The 13578-nt window shown below is 45.8% G+C and overlaps 1 protein-coding gene across 6 annotated transcripts in view; it reads left to right on the top strand.

The window, feature by feature from the left end:
* The window catches only part of LOC115125604 (zinc finger transcription factor Trps1-like), a 254130-nt gene extending 240961 nt beyond the window's left edge, over nucleotides 1-13169 (top strand). For all 6 annotated transcript variants that reach the window (XM_065018017.1, XM_065018012.1, XM_065018015.1 and 3 more), the window contains one exon: nucleotides 10779-13169. In XM_065018017.1, the coding sequence (XP_064874089.1) occupies nucleotides 10779-12521 (1743 nt within the window). In that variant the 3' untranslated portion in view covers nucleotides 12522-13169. The remainder of the gene's footprint in view (nucleotides 1-10778) is intronic.
* The last annotated feature ends 409 nt before the right edge of the window (nucleotides 13170-13578 follow it).

Genomic DNA, 13578 nt, shown 5'->3' with positions numbered 1-13578 from the left:
CCCCTTATGCCCCCCTAGACACAACTACGACAACATAACCAACAAAAATGGGTCACAACTTCTGCAGCTCTGTCAGATGCTGGGTATGTACCTTGTCAATGGTAGACTTTGAGGGGACTAGTACGGTAGATGCACCTATAGCTCATCTCTTGGTAGTAGTACTATAGACTACTTTATCACTGACCTCAACCCAGAGTCTCTTAGAGCGTTCACAGTCAGTCCACTGACAACATCACACTCTACTTCAACAGAACTATGCTCAATCATGAGTAGGGATGGGTGCCAAAACCCGGTATTAAACGGGCCCCGAGGCTAAATTATGAAAGACCGTAGTATTGATAAGATCTGATATTATCGGTTCTGCTTTCTGTACTGGAGAAATTAAGATTTCCTATTTATTATTGCTACAATAATTGCTACAATTGCTACAATTATTGCTAAAGGTTATCTTGCACATTTTATCTCACCAACCGTTTCTAATTTGCAATATGATTAAGACATTCGTCTATAATGCGTCACTATTCCCAATCCAGAAGAGAGATCTCTCGCGCGCGGAGCCTCTCTCTCGCGCGGAGCCCCCCTCTCTCGCACGCGGAGCCGCCCCCCTCTCTCTCTCTCTCTCTCTCTCTCTCTCTCTCTCTCTCTCTCTCTCTCTCTCTCTCTCTCACGCACACACACACACACACGAAAGACCCTGCTCTTAATTAGTGACGTTGGAGGAGAGAACTAAATGTTCAAAAGTGTGGTTACACATCACCAGAGTCGATGCTGCCAATGCTCGTTACCACAAGTGCAACAAGACTTTTTCTTGTGAGGGTGGAAAACACGAGCAATCTGTCCAAACATCTATGGAAAGTGCATCATGTACTGGCTCGTAGTTCATCCCTCGTTGTCTGATCTCCTGTAAGGGTTGTCGTCGGGAGAAAGAGAGGACCAAGGTGCAGCGTGGTAAGTATTAATTGTAATTTAATAAAGAATGAATACTGAACCAAAAACATTACACGACAAACGAACAGTCCTGAACGGTGCAACAAAACACAGAACAGAAAATAAACACCCACAACCAAAATGGGGAAAACAGGCTACCTAAGTATGATTCTCAATCAGAGACAACGAACGACACCTGCCTCTGATTGAGAACCATACTAGGCCCAACACATAGAAATATAACAACCTAGAAAAACAAACATAGACTGCCCACCCCAACTCACGCCCTGACCATACTAAAACAAAGACAAAACAAAGGAACTAAGGTCAGAACGTGACATCTCCGTTAGGTATGTATGCTATCAGCCTAGAGCCCACACACAGAGTTAACTAGATTATGTGAACATGGGTTCCTGATCAAAAGGAACCATTAGCCAGCTGATTGTTTAGCTATGGGTGCATTCAGAAATTAAATCACCCATTTTAAGATTTTTCAATTTTTTTGTTAAAGTTACCGCTGGTCCAAGCCAAAGACCAGCCCACAGACCTTTAAGGCTGGCAGCTAGTGGGAGGATGACTGAGGAGAGGGGGAATGAGTGCCACCTAGCCGTCACCAAGTTCATAGTGAAAGGCCTACACCCCTTTGCAACAGTGGAGTCCAAGGGCTTTGGGTAACAGTCTGTCAATATGTATTGAGTTGTATTCATGTTTAGGATATAGTGGTATGTTAGTCCCATCATTCCACAATACAACACACAACAACACAAACATTCAATAATGATAACTCAACACATAAACTGTATAGTTTTTTACTGTAAGGAGATGAGCAAGGCACTCAACCCCAAATATACCCCTCCCTCCAGGAGTTACTTCCTACCTGGTACGGTGCAGAAATGGTTAATGTGATCACTGAGCTGAAGGACGTGCCAAAGCTGGCCATCTCATCAGACGGGTGGACCAGCCTCTGTTAAGACCACTATCTCACTGTTACAGTGCCCTACACAAGCCAGGGCAGTGTACAACAGAAGGTCCCCCACACCAGGGCAGTGTAAAACAGAAGGTCCTCCACACCAGGACAGTGTACAACAGAAGGTCCTCCACACCAGGACAGTGTAAAACAGAAGGTCCTCCACACCAGGACAGTGTACAACAGAAGGTCCTCCACACCAGGGCAGTGTAAAACAGAAGGTCCTCCACACCAGGACAGTGTAAAACAGAAGGTCCTCCACACCAGGACAGTGTAAAACAGAAGGTCCTCCACACCAGGACAGTGTAAAACAGAAGGTCCTCCACATCAGGACAGTGTTAAACAGAAGGTCCTCCACACCAGGGCAGTGTACAACAGAAGGTCCTCCACACCAGGACAGTGTTAAGCAGAAGGTCCCCCACACCAGGACAGTGTTAAACAGAAGGTCCTCCACACCAGGACAGTGTTAAACAGAAGGTCCTCCACACCAGGACAGTGTAAAACAGAAGGTCCTCCACATCAGGACAGTGTTAAACAGAAGGTCCTCCACACCAGGGCAGTGTACAACAGAAGGTCCTCCACACCAGGACAGTGTAAAACAGAAGGTCCTCCACACCAGGACAGTGTTAAACAGAAGGTCCTCCACACCAGGGCAGTGTAAAACAGAAGGTCCTCCACACCAGGGCAGTGTAAAACAGAAGGTCCTCCACACCAGGGCAGTGTTAAACAGAAGGTCCTCCACACCAGGGCAGTGTAAAACAGAAGGTCCTCCACACCAGGACAGTGTACAACAGAAGGTCCTCCACACCAGGACAGTGTACAACAGAAGGTCCTCCACACCAGGACAGTGTAAAACAGAAGGTCCTCCACACCAGGACAGTGTACAACAGAAGGTCCTCCACACCAGGACAGTGTAAAACAGAAGGTCCTCCACACCAGGACAGTGTAAAACAGAAGGTCCTCCACACCAGGACAGTGTAAAACAGAAGGTCATCCACACCAGGACAGTGTAGAACAGAAGGTCCTCCACACCAGGACAGTGTAAAACAGAAGGTCCTCCACACCAGGACAGTGTAGAACAGAAGGTCCTCCACACCAGGACAGTGTAAAACAGAAGGTCCTCCACACCAGGACAGTGTAAAACAGAAGGTCCTCCACACCAGGACAGTGTAAAACAGAAGGTCCTCCACACCAGGACAGTGTAAAACAGAAGGTCCTCCACACCAGGGCAGTGTTAAACAGAAGGTCCTCCACACCAGGGCAGTGTAAAACAGAAGGTCCTCCATACCAGGACAGTGTACAACAGAAGGTCCTCCACACCAGGACAGTGTACAACAGAAGGTCCTCCACACCAGGACAGTGTAAAACAAGGTCCTCCACACCAGGACAGTGTACAACAGAAGGTCCTCCACACCAGGACAGTGTAAAACAGAAGGTCCTCCACACCAGGACAGTGTTAAACAGAAGGTCCTCCACACCAGGACAGTGTAAAACAGAAGGTCATCCACACCAGGACAGTGTAGAACAGAAGGTCCTCCACACCAGGACAGTGTAAAACAGAAGGTCCTCCACACCAGGACAGTGTAGAACAGAAGGTCCTCCACACCAGGACAGTGTAAAACAGAAGGTCCTCCACACCAGGACAGTGTAGAACAGAAGGTCCTCCACACCAGGACAGTGTAAAACAGAAGGTCCTCCACACCAGGGCAGTGTAAAACAGAAGGTCCTCCACACCAGGACAGTGTAGAACAGAAGGTCCTCCACACCAGGACAGTGTAAAACAGAAGGTCCTCCACACCAGGACAGTGTAAAACAGAAGGTCCTCCACACCAGGACAGTGTAAAACAGAAGGTCCTCCACACCAGGGCAGTGTAAAACAGAAGGTCCTCCACACCAGGGCAGTGTACAAATCGCAAACTGGTAGTGGCAGAGGAGCTCTCAGACATTCTTGATGAGTTTGAGAGAGAGCCGAGCAAGATTGTAGCTGTGACTGTTGATAATGCTGTTAATATGGATGTTGCCATCAAGAGGCTACACATCCTAAAAATAGGATGCTTTGCACACACACTGAATCTGGCAGCTCGGAAAATCTACTAAATGACTTCCATTGATAAATGGGCAGCCCGAATCAGAGCAGTGGTCGTGTGGTTCAAGACATCCTCAATGTCCAGCCCCAATCAGAGCAGTGGTCGTGTGGTTCAGGAGATCCTCAATGTCCAGCCCCAATCAGAGCAGTGGTCGTGTGGTTCAGGAGATCCTCAATGTCCAGCCCCAATCAGAGCAGTGGTCGTGTGGTTCAGGAGATCCTCAATGTCCAGCCCCAATCAGAGCAGTGGTCGTGTGGTTCAGGAGATCCTCGATGAGACAGTCCCTCCATTGTACAAAACAAGGAGTGCCTTAGAGGAGCTGTTCTCAGAGGAGGACAGGGAGTTGAGGTTGACGATCCAACAGGACACCTCGTCCCTCACCCTCAGTGAGCGTATTGACCTAGAGGTGGAGCTCTACAAAGGCCTGCCTCCCGTCCCCATGGCTGAAGATCCTGTGATGTGGTGGTGGGAGAAGAGAGCTACTCTGCCCCTCCTCACAAACATTGCAACAAGCTACCTCTGTGCTCAAGCCTCCTCCACACCTAGCGAGAGGGTATTTTTGACTGCAGGGAACACAATAAGCCAGGAGAGGTCCCGACTTCTGCCAGATACGGAAAATATGTTGATCTTTCTCCAGAAGAACTGCTAAGAACTGTTAGTCCTCCTGCAGCCTACCTGCAGGCCCCACCCATGTTGTTCTATACCACTGTTAGTCCTCCTGCAGCCTACCTGTAGGCCCCACCCATGTTGTTCTCTACCACTGTTAGTCCTCCTGCAGCCTACCTGCAGGCCCCACCCATGTTGTTCTATACCACTGTTAGTCCTCCTGCAGCCTACCTACAGGCCCCACCCATGTTGTTCTCTACCACTGTTAGTCCTCCTGCAGCCTACCTGCAGGCCCCACCCATGTTGTTCTCTACCACTGTTAGTCCTCCTGCAGCCTACCTGCAGGCCCCACCCGTGTTGTTCTCTACCACTGTTAGTCCTCCTGCAGCCTACCTGCAGGCCCCACCCATGTTGTTCTCTACCACTGTTAGTCCTCCTGCAGCCTACCTGCAGGCCCCACCCATGTTGTTCTATACCACTGTTAGTCCTCCTGCAGCCTACCTACAGGCCCCACCCATGTTGTTCTATACCACTGTTAGTCCTCCTGCAGCCTACCTGCAGGCCCCACCCGTGTTGCTCTATACCACTGTTAGTCCTCCTGCAGCCTACCTACAGGCCCCACCCATGTTGTTCTCTACCACTGTCTTTTCTTTTGCAGGAAAATATTTCATTTGTTTTACATTTCCATCATCACAACATTAGAGTCTATAATAGTGATTTGATCAAAATATTTCTGTATCTTTTGCTGTAAATAATTGTTTATTTTATTTATTTTACATTTCAGAAAATAAAGCAATGTTTAATTCTGTTCTTAATTTGTTTCGTTTCTTTCTCGTAAAAAAAAAACTAAAATAACCGAGAAGAATACCGTTAAAGTACCAGATCGATAAGCAGTATTAGTCAAATCTTAACGATACCCATCCCTAATCACGAGTCATCAAAGCCAAAGGAACTGCATAATATTTATACATTCTAAAGAAGGAAGGAAAGTAGTGTGGGAATCTACCAAAAATCTATTAGGCAACAACAAATTCAATCCCTTCCAGACAATTTCCTGGACAAAATGTTTTACTGTAATAGTGAAGGTGTAAACTTAGCAGTGGAAAACCTGAACAGCATATTTGACCTCTCAGCTTCCCTATCAAATCAAAAAAATGTCAAGCTGACAACCTAAGAAAATGAACAACAATGACAAATAGTTTGATGAAGAAGGCAAAAACCTAAAAAAGACATTGAGAAACCTGTCTAACCAAAAGCATAGAGACCCAGGAGAACTGAGCCTACGCCTTCACTATGTGGAATCACTTAAACAATACAGAAATACACTACGGGGGAAAAGGAACAGCACATCAGAAATCAGCTCGTAATTGAAGAATCCATTGAATCTAACCAATTCTTGGAAAATTGTAAAACTCTAAACAAACAACAACATGAAGAGTTATCTATCCAAAACAGAGATGAATGGATAAACCACTTTTCCAATATTTGTGTCTCTATAACAAAGAACAAACAGCAGAAACATATACATGATCAAATACAAATCTTAGAATCAACTATTAAAGACGACCAGAACCCACTGGATTCTCCAATTACATTGAATAAACTACAGGACAAAATACAAATTCTCCAACCCAAAAAGGCCTGTGGGGTTGATGGTATCCTAAATTAACTGATAAAATATTCAGACCACAAATTCCAATTGGCTATACTTAAACTCTTTAACATCATCCTCAGCTCTGGCATCTTCCCCAATATTTGGAATCAAGGACTGATCACTCCAATCCACAAAAGTGGAGACAAATTTGACCCCATAACCACCGTGGGATATGCATCAACAGCAACCTTGGGAAAATCCTGCCTTATCATTAACAGCAGATTCGTACATTTCATCAGTGAAAACAATGTACTGAGCAAAAGTCAAATTTGCTTTTTACCAAATTACCGTACGACAGACCACGTATTCACCCTGCACACCCTAATTGACAAACAAACAAACCAAAACAAAGGCAAAGTCTTCTCATGCTTTGTTGATTTCAAAAAACCTTTTGATTTAATTTGGCATGACGGTCTACTATACAAATTGATGGAAATTGGTGTTTGTGAAAAAATGTTCAACATTATAAAATCCATGTACACAAACAGCAAGCATGTGGTTAAAATTGGCAAAAAACACACGTTACTTTCCACAGGGCCGGGGGTGAGACAGGGATGCAGCTTAAGCCCCATCCTCTTCAACATATATATCAACGAATTGGTGAGGATACCAGAACAGTCTGCAGCACCCGGCCTCACCCTACTAGAATCCGAAGTCAAATTGCTGATGATCTGGTTCTTCTGTCCACAATCAAGGAGGGCCTACAGCAGCACCTAGATCTTCTGCACAGATTCTGTCAGACCTGGGCCCTGACAGTAAATCTCAGTAAGACAAAATGAATGGTGTTCCAACAAGGGTCCAGTTGCCAGGACCACAAATACAATTTCCATCTAGACACCATTGTCCTAGAGCACACAAAAAACTATACATACCTTGGACTAAACATCAGCACCACAGGTAACTTCCACAAAGCTGTGAACGATCTGAGAGACAAGGCAAGAAATGCATTCTATGCCATCAAAAGGAACATAAAAAAACATACCAATTAGTATCTGGCTAAAAATACTTGAATCAGTTATAGAACCCATTGCCTATTATAGAATTCACAAAATGGGACAAACACCAAATTGAGACTCTGCATGCAGAATTCTGCTAAAATATCCTCAGTGTACAATGTAACACACTAAATAATGCATGCAGGGCAGAATTAGGCCGATACCCGCTAATTATCAAAATCCAGAAAAGAGTGGTTAAATTCTACAACCACCTGAAAGGAAGTGATTCCCAAACCTTCCCTAACAAAGCCATCACCTACAGAGAGATTAACCTGAAGAAGAGTCCCAACTAAATCATGAGAAAACAACAAGATAATTACTTGACACATTGAAAAGAATTTACAGAAAAACTGAGCAAAGTAGAATGCTTTTTGCACCTAAACAGAGAGTACACAGTGGCAGAATACCTGACCACTGTGACTGATCCAAAATTAAGGACATTTTTGACTTTGTACAGACTCAGTGAGCAGAGCCTTGCTATTGAGAAAGGCCGCCGTTAGCAGACCTGGCTCTCAAGAAAAGACAGGCTACGTATGTGCATACTGCCCACAACATGAGATGGTAACTGAGCCGCACTTCCTAACCTCCTACCAAATATATGACCAAATTAGAGACACATATTTCCCTCAGATTACACAGACCCACAAATAATTCAAAAACAAATCCACTTGTGATAAACTCCCATATCTACTGGGTGATCAGTGTTCAATCACAGCAGCAACATTTGTGACCTGTTGCCACAAGAACAAACACCATTGTAAATACAACCTTTTCATAAAGAAACTGATAAAACACACAGGTGCTAAAACAAGGTGACTTACAAAGATGAGGACCAAGAGAGGGAGTGTGGTGATGTAATGTCCTCAACTAAAGAATCATTGTGGAATCTGAAAAGACACATATCCCCAAAGCATGATAGTGTACTTACTACGTGCACATGAGAAAAGAAAGGAATGAAGTTTGTAGATAATTAAGTGTGTCATTGTAGCAAAGTATTTATAAACAAAAATCAGATCTCTTAAACGTTTCCTTCATTGTTGTTCTATTATCTATACAATAGGCCATGATTGATTTTGGCCCAATAGGCCTGGCATTTTCCAACATTCAAGGAACTTTCCGATTTGATTGGGTTATTTTGCCTTAAAAACTTTAGGCCTATCTATTGAAAAATGTAAAAACAACTGTGCATCTCTGCGCCGCCTGGCAAGAGTGGCCTAAAGGGTGTTTAGCATCCCCAGTGGCTCGGCAAGTGTGGAGAGGATATTCCCTGCTGCTGGCCGGCTCTCCAGACACCATCACATGAGCCTGAAGCCACAGACTGGACAAACTCGTGTTTCTAAAAATGTATTTAAAGACAGACTGAGCCTAATAAGACGTTTTTTATTTCATTTATATTTCATTCTAAGTAGGCTAAGTCACAGCCTGTATGCACAATTTATAGACTATAATGATTTAATACAAAGAAATGTTGTTTAAATGCTGGGGGCCTAATGTCCCTGACTGCCTACCAGCCTAGTGTGTCACACTCACAGTGTATTTCTTTGTAGGCTATAGCCTTGAAATAATTGAAATCATATAGCCTTCTTATTGTCCCTGTCTGTCTCCTGACCTATTTAGAGTGTTTATATGCTGTTTAATACGACATGTAGCCTATTTAAAATGGTGAGCTTCTTACATTCACTGTTTTCATGTTTATTCAAATACTTTTCATTCAAATCATATGGTTTGGTTTCAATATGAAATGGTAGGTCCAAGTAGTCCCAACAATAGATGGGTTGTTGGTTAAATAGTGATTTTAATGAATGGGGCCAATTTGGAGCTAGAGTTTTTTCTCCCTGTGAGTGAGTAGTGGTTTTTAGCAGAGCGGTTGAAAAGGACATGGAGCAATGAGCAGGATTTCCAACCTCTCAACTCCGCTCACATACTCTGCTCTGTGTTTCTGAATAAATAACCATACTGTATGTATGTAGGGAGGGATAATACTAGGCCCTTTTTCCTATCTTCCTAACTGCCATGGATTATTTCATTTATTTTTTACCCCCCCATTTTGGGGGTTGAAATGATTGGTTTCCTTTCCCCAGGAACATGACAACAGATTGTCCATCACAAAGACAAGCTGAGAGGCAGCGGTATGGTGTGTATGGTGTGGGATTGATTCCTCAGGGACATTTCACACCTAGAATTCAGTCTGCAATGCGGCCAATCTGATCCCTTTAATTCATATTCTCTTCTGGTCATTTCTTCATATGCAGTATGTGTAGGGAGCAGAGCAATGGAAATGTCCTCACCTCCATTTAAAATGTTCTCTCTCTCTCTCTCTCTCTCTCTCTCTCTCTCTCTCTCTCTCTCTCTCTCTCTCTCTCTCTCTCTCTCTCTGTCTCTCTATCTTCCTCTCTCTTTCTTTCTCTCTCTCTCTCTCTCTCTCTCTCTCTCTCTCTCTCTCTCTCTCGTGGGCCCATTACTTTGGGCTTCCATGGAAAGTGGGGAAACGTCGGTATGAAAACATGTCTGTCGGCATTGCCATGTGATATGTCACCCTACCTGTGGCAAGAAGGAGAGAAAAATAAATAGAACAGGAAAAGGAATTGGACGGAAAGGCCTAGGTGATAAATGAGGGCAAGAATGTTCATTTTTGTCTTCCATTTCAAATATGCCCTAAAGGTAGACAGACTTCCTCCTCCAGACAAGACTGGATGTTTCTGTATTTTTCAAGTCAATGCTTGGGGCATGTCATATCACACACAAACACAGAAATTACGAAGAAATGATGACCCTAAACTGGCCACACAGAAAATATATTGTTTAATGATTTCCCGGTTGGCTGAACAGATGAAGTGGCTAGTTAATGAGTGGATTCTGCAGGCTACATCTACTATTCTGTGGATCTTGTAGTAAAATAAAATGTGTTCCCATTTAAACAGTTGCGTGCCATCTGCACTACAGCAACACTCCTGCAGTATTTACAGTAGGCCTTAGCCCCTTATTTGGCTGTAATAAACAATATGCGCTGCCCTAGGGCAAGGCTTGTCTGTGTCAGCGCTAGACGGAGGCCAGGTGCTTGTGCTCCTGTCTGTCCAGCTGTGACAGGGTGGTGGCCGGGGAGCAGAGGGTGTAGGGGGGGTTATGGGAGGGGGGCAGTGGAGGACAGAAGAGCTGTAACTATCAGGATTAAGCTACACTGACTACAGCCTGACTCGCGGAGTCCCCTTTTGATATTGCAGTCATTCTGGGATCATTTTAGGGCTTGATTCAATCCAGAAGATCCGCGGTATAGCATGATTGAAATTTAAAGGGAATGTTTCCGAATGGACCGACATATGCAGTGTTTAGAGTGAATGTGGTCTCCGTGGACGCGGGAACATTGCCTTTAAAGTTTCCATCACACTATAGCGACGATATGGATTGAATCAAGCCCTTAGTGTTGTGACATGCTCTGGTAATATTCTTATTATGAAATTCCTATTATTAAGGACATATTTATGTGAATGTTTTTATGCATAGCTTGATACATAAATAAAATATCTATCTTTGTCTCTCACCAGACTCCCCGGCCGCTGAACATCATCAAGCAGAACAACGGCGAGCAGATCATCCGCCGGCGCACGCGGAAGCGCCTCAACCCCGACCCTCTGCCCTCCGAACCTGTGGGCTCCAAGCAGCGGAGGGTCAGCAGCGAGGAACGCCTCAACCCCGACCCTCTGCCCTCCGAACCTGTGGGCTCCAAGCAGCGGAGGGTCAGCAGCGAGGAACGCCTCAATGGCAGTCCCCTGGAGCGCCGGCCAGGAGAGGATGGGCCAGGCTCGGAAGGAGTGCCCGTCCCTCATAAAGGGGAGCCTCAGAATTCCCTGGGCCAGTACGAGGCCTGCGGGTCCTCTGGGTTCAAGGGTCACCCCAGCCCCCGCTCCACCCACTCCTTCCTAGTTAGCCAAACCCTGGAGATCCACAAGCGAATGCCTCCTTTGCACATACACAACAAGAACCCTGCAGAGGGAGGGGCGGAGGGGAACGGGGTGGGCTCGGCTGGGGTCCATCACACCGGCTTGGAGGGGAAGGGTAGCTTGTCCTCCGAGAGGGGTAGCCCCATCGAGAAGTACATGCGTCCCTCCAAACAGGCCAGCTACTCGCCACCGGGCAGCCCCATCGAGAAGTACCAGTACCCGTTCTTCAGCCTGCCCTTCATCCACAATGACCTGCAGAGCGAGTCCGACTGGATGCGCTTCTGGACTAAGTACAAGATGTCTGTTCCGGGCAACCCACAGTACCTAGGCCACATGTCTGGTCTGCCCAACCCTTGCCAAAGCTTTGTGCCTTACCACACCTTTAGCCTGCCCTCACACTTCCCTCTCCCGCCCTCCACCGGCCCCGAAAGCGACATCCCTCTCGACCTGGCCATCAAACATTCCAAACCGTCCGCCAACAGCTCCACCGCCTTGCCCACGGTCACGGCGGGGAAGGAGGATGAGAAGCATAGAGAGCAGCAGGAGAGAAGAGAGGAGAAAGTAGACGAGGGGGCATCCCCCCAGCCTTCTCCTCCCCCAGACGTTGCAGCCACGCCGGAGAGGGTGGACCAGGGCACTCAGGATGAGCTGACCAGTAAGGAGAGGGTGGACCAGGGCACTCAGGATGAGCTGACCAGTAAGGAGAGGGTGGACCAGGGCACTCAGGATGAGCTGACCAGTAAGGAGAGGGTGGACCAGGGCACTCAGGATGAGCTGACCAGTAAGGAGAGGGTGGACCAGGGCACTCAGGATGAGCTGACCAGTAAGGAGAGGGTGGACCAGGGCACTCAGGATGAGCTGACCAGTAAGGAGAGGGTGGACCAGGGCACTCAGGATGAGCTGACCAGTAAGGAGAGGGTGGACCAGGGCACTCAGAATGAGCTGACCAGTAAGGAGAGGGTGGACCAGGGCACTCAGGATGAGCTGACCAGTAAGGAAAGGGTGGACAAGGGCACTCAGGATGAGCTGACCAGTAAGGAGAGGGTGGACCAGGCCACTCAGGACGAGCTGACCAGTAAGGAGAGGGTGGACCAGGGCACTCAGGATGAGCTGACCAGTAAGTGTGTCCACTGTGGCATCCTCTTCCTGGATGAGGTTATGTACGCCCTGCACATGAGCTGCCATGCTGACGGAGGGCCCTTCCAGTGCAGCATCTGCCTGCATGCCTGCGCAGACAAGTACGACTTCACCACACACATACAGAGAGGGCTTCACCTGCCCACCATCGATGCTGAGGCCGATGCTGGGGCCGATGCTGAGGCTGATGCTCCAAAGGATTGTGTGTGATTTTGGTGCATTACAGACTTGGACCTTTAACACAGGCATAGCAGTATGAAAAAGAACAAAATAAACGGACTAAAGCGTACTGTATTGATTGAATGAGAAGAAGACGTTTTGCTCAACGTGCCATGATAGCTTCTGTAGGGAACTCATATCATCTAAACATTTATATTGGACATAATACAGAACAAACGATTGGCTGTTTCCTTTTTCTTCTTTTGTAAAGGAAAACGCTTTTGAAGAAAGTGGTACTACAAATAGACGCTTATTTTTAGTTTTTTTTGTTGCTAGGGTTTTTTTGTTTAGTTATTTTGACAAGGCAGTTCAGCGAACAACAAGGTACATCTGCACGGGCTGAATGTTCTCTTACCCGGTTGGTTCAATGTTCCAAATGGAATGAGGAAGTGGGAATTGATATGTAAAATGGGGAGATGGGGAAACATCAGTCGTCTGTCATAATCTCCTTCACAGTGGATGGGCAGAGCGATGACTAGTGATTGGACCGTCCTCAAATAAACGTCCTCAGGGAACGTGGCTGAGTCAAACAACATATCCTACGGTGCTTTCAGTTGCATCGGTCTCCACTTAACATCCAACTAAGTGTCTATGTTTTAATGTATTTTAGTTATAGATACTGTTTGTTCTGGGTTTTTTTGGGGGAGACTATTGTCACAGAACTTCCTCTAGACATTTTAAGCTGCTGCCTTAGTAGCTAGGATACAAACATTATATCACTAAAGACATTTGGGAAGGAAGAAAAATGCAAAAAGCAATATTTTTTTCTAAGTTGTTAATATGAAAAATTCATAATATCAGTGCCTGATATATTGAACAAAGTATTTTCTACCTGGTATGTTGATATGCAACAATGACTTTGCATTGAGTAAAGGGCCATGAGCTTGACTCTGTAAAACTGTTTACATTTGCAAATGTAGCAAACAAGATAATGAAGCAAAATTCCTGCAATTCAGAGTATTTTTCTCTCATGTGGACAGGACAGGACGATCACGAAACAAAACAGAGGCCTTTTGTCAGAAGGTTGAATGGGAGATAAAATGCAGTC

This window comes from Oncorhynchus nerka, linkage group LG4 (genome assembly GCF_034236695.1).
Source record: "Oncorhynchus nerka isolate Pitt River linkage group LG4, Oner_Uvic_2.0, whole genome shotgun sequence".
Lineage (NCBI taxonomy): Eukaryota > Metazoa > Chordata > Actinopteri > Salmoniformes > Salmonidae > Oncorhynchus > Oncorhynchus nerka.
Note: the sequence above shows the minus strand (reverse complement) of the source record. Positions and strands in the feature narration are given on the sequence as shown.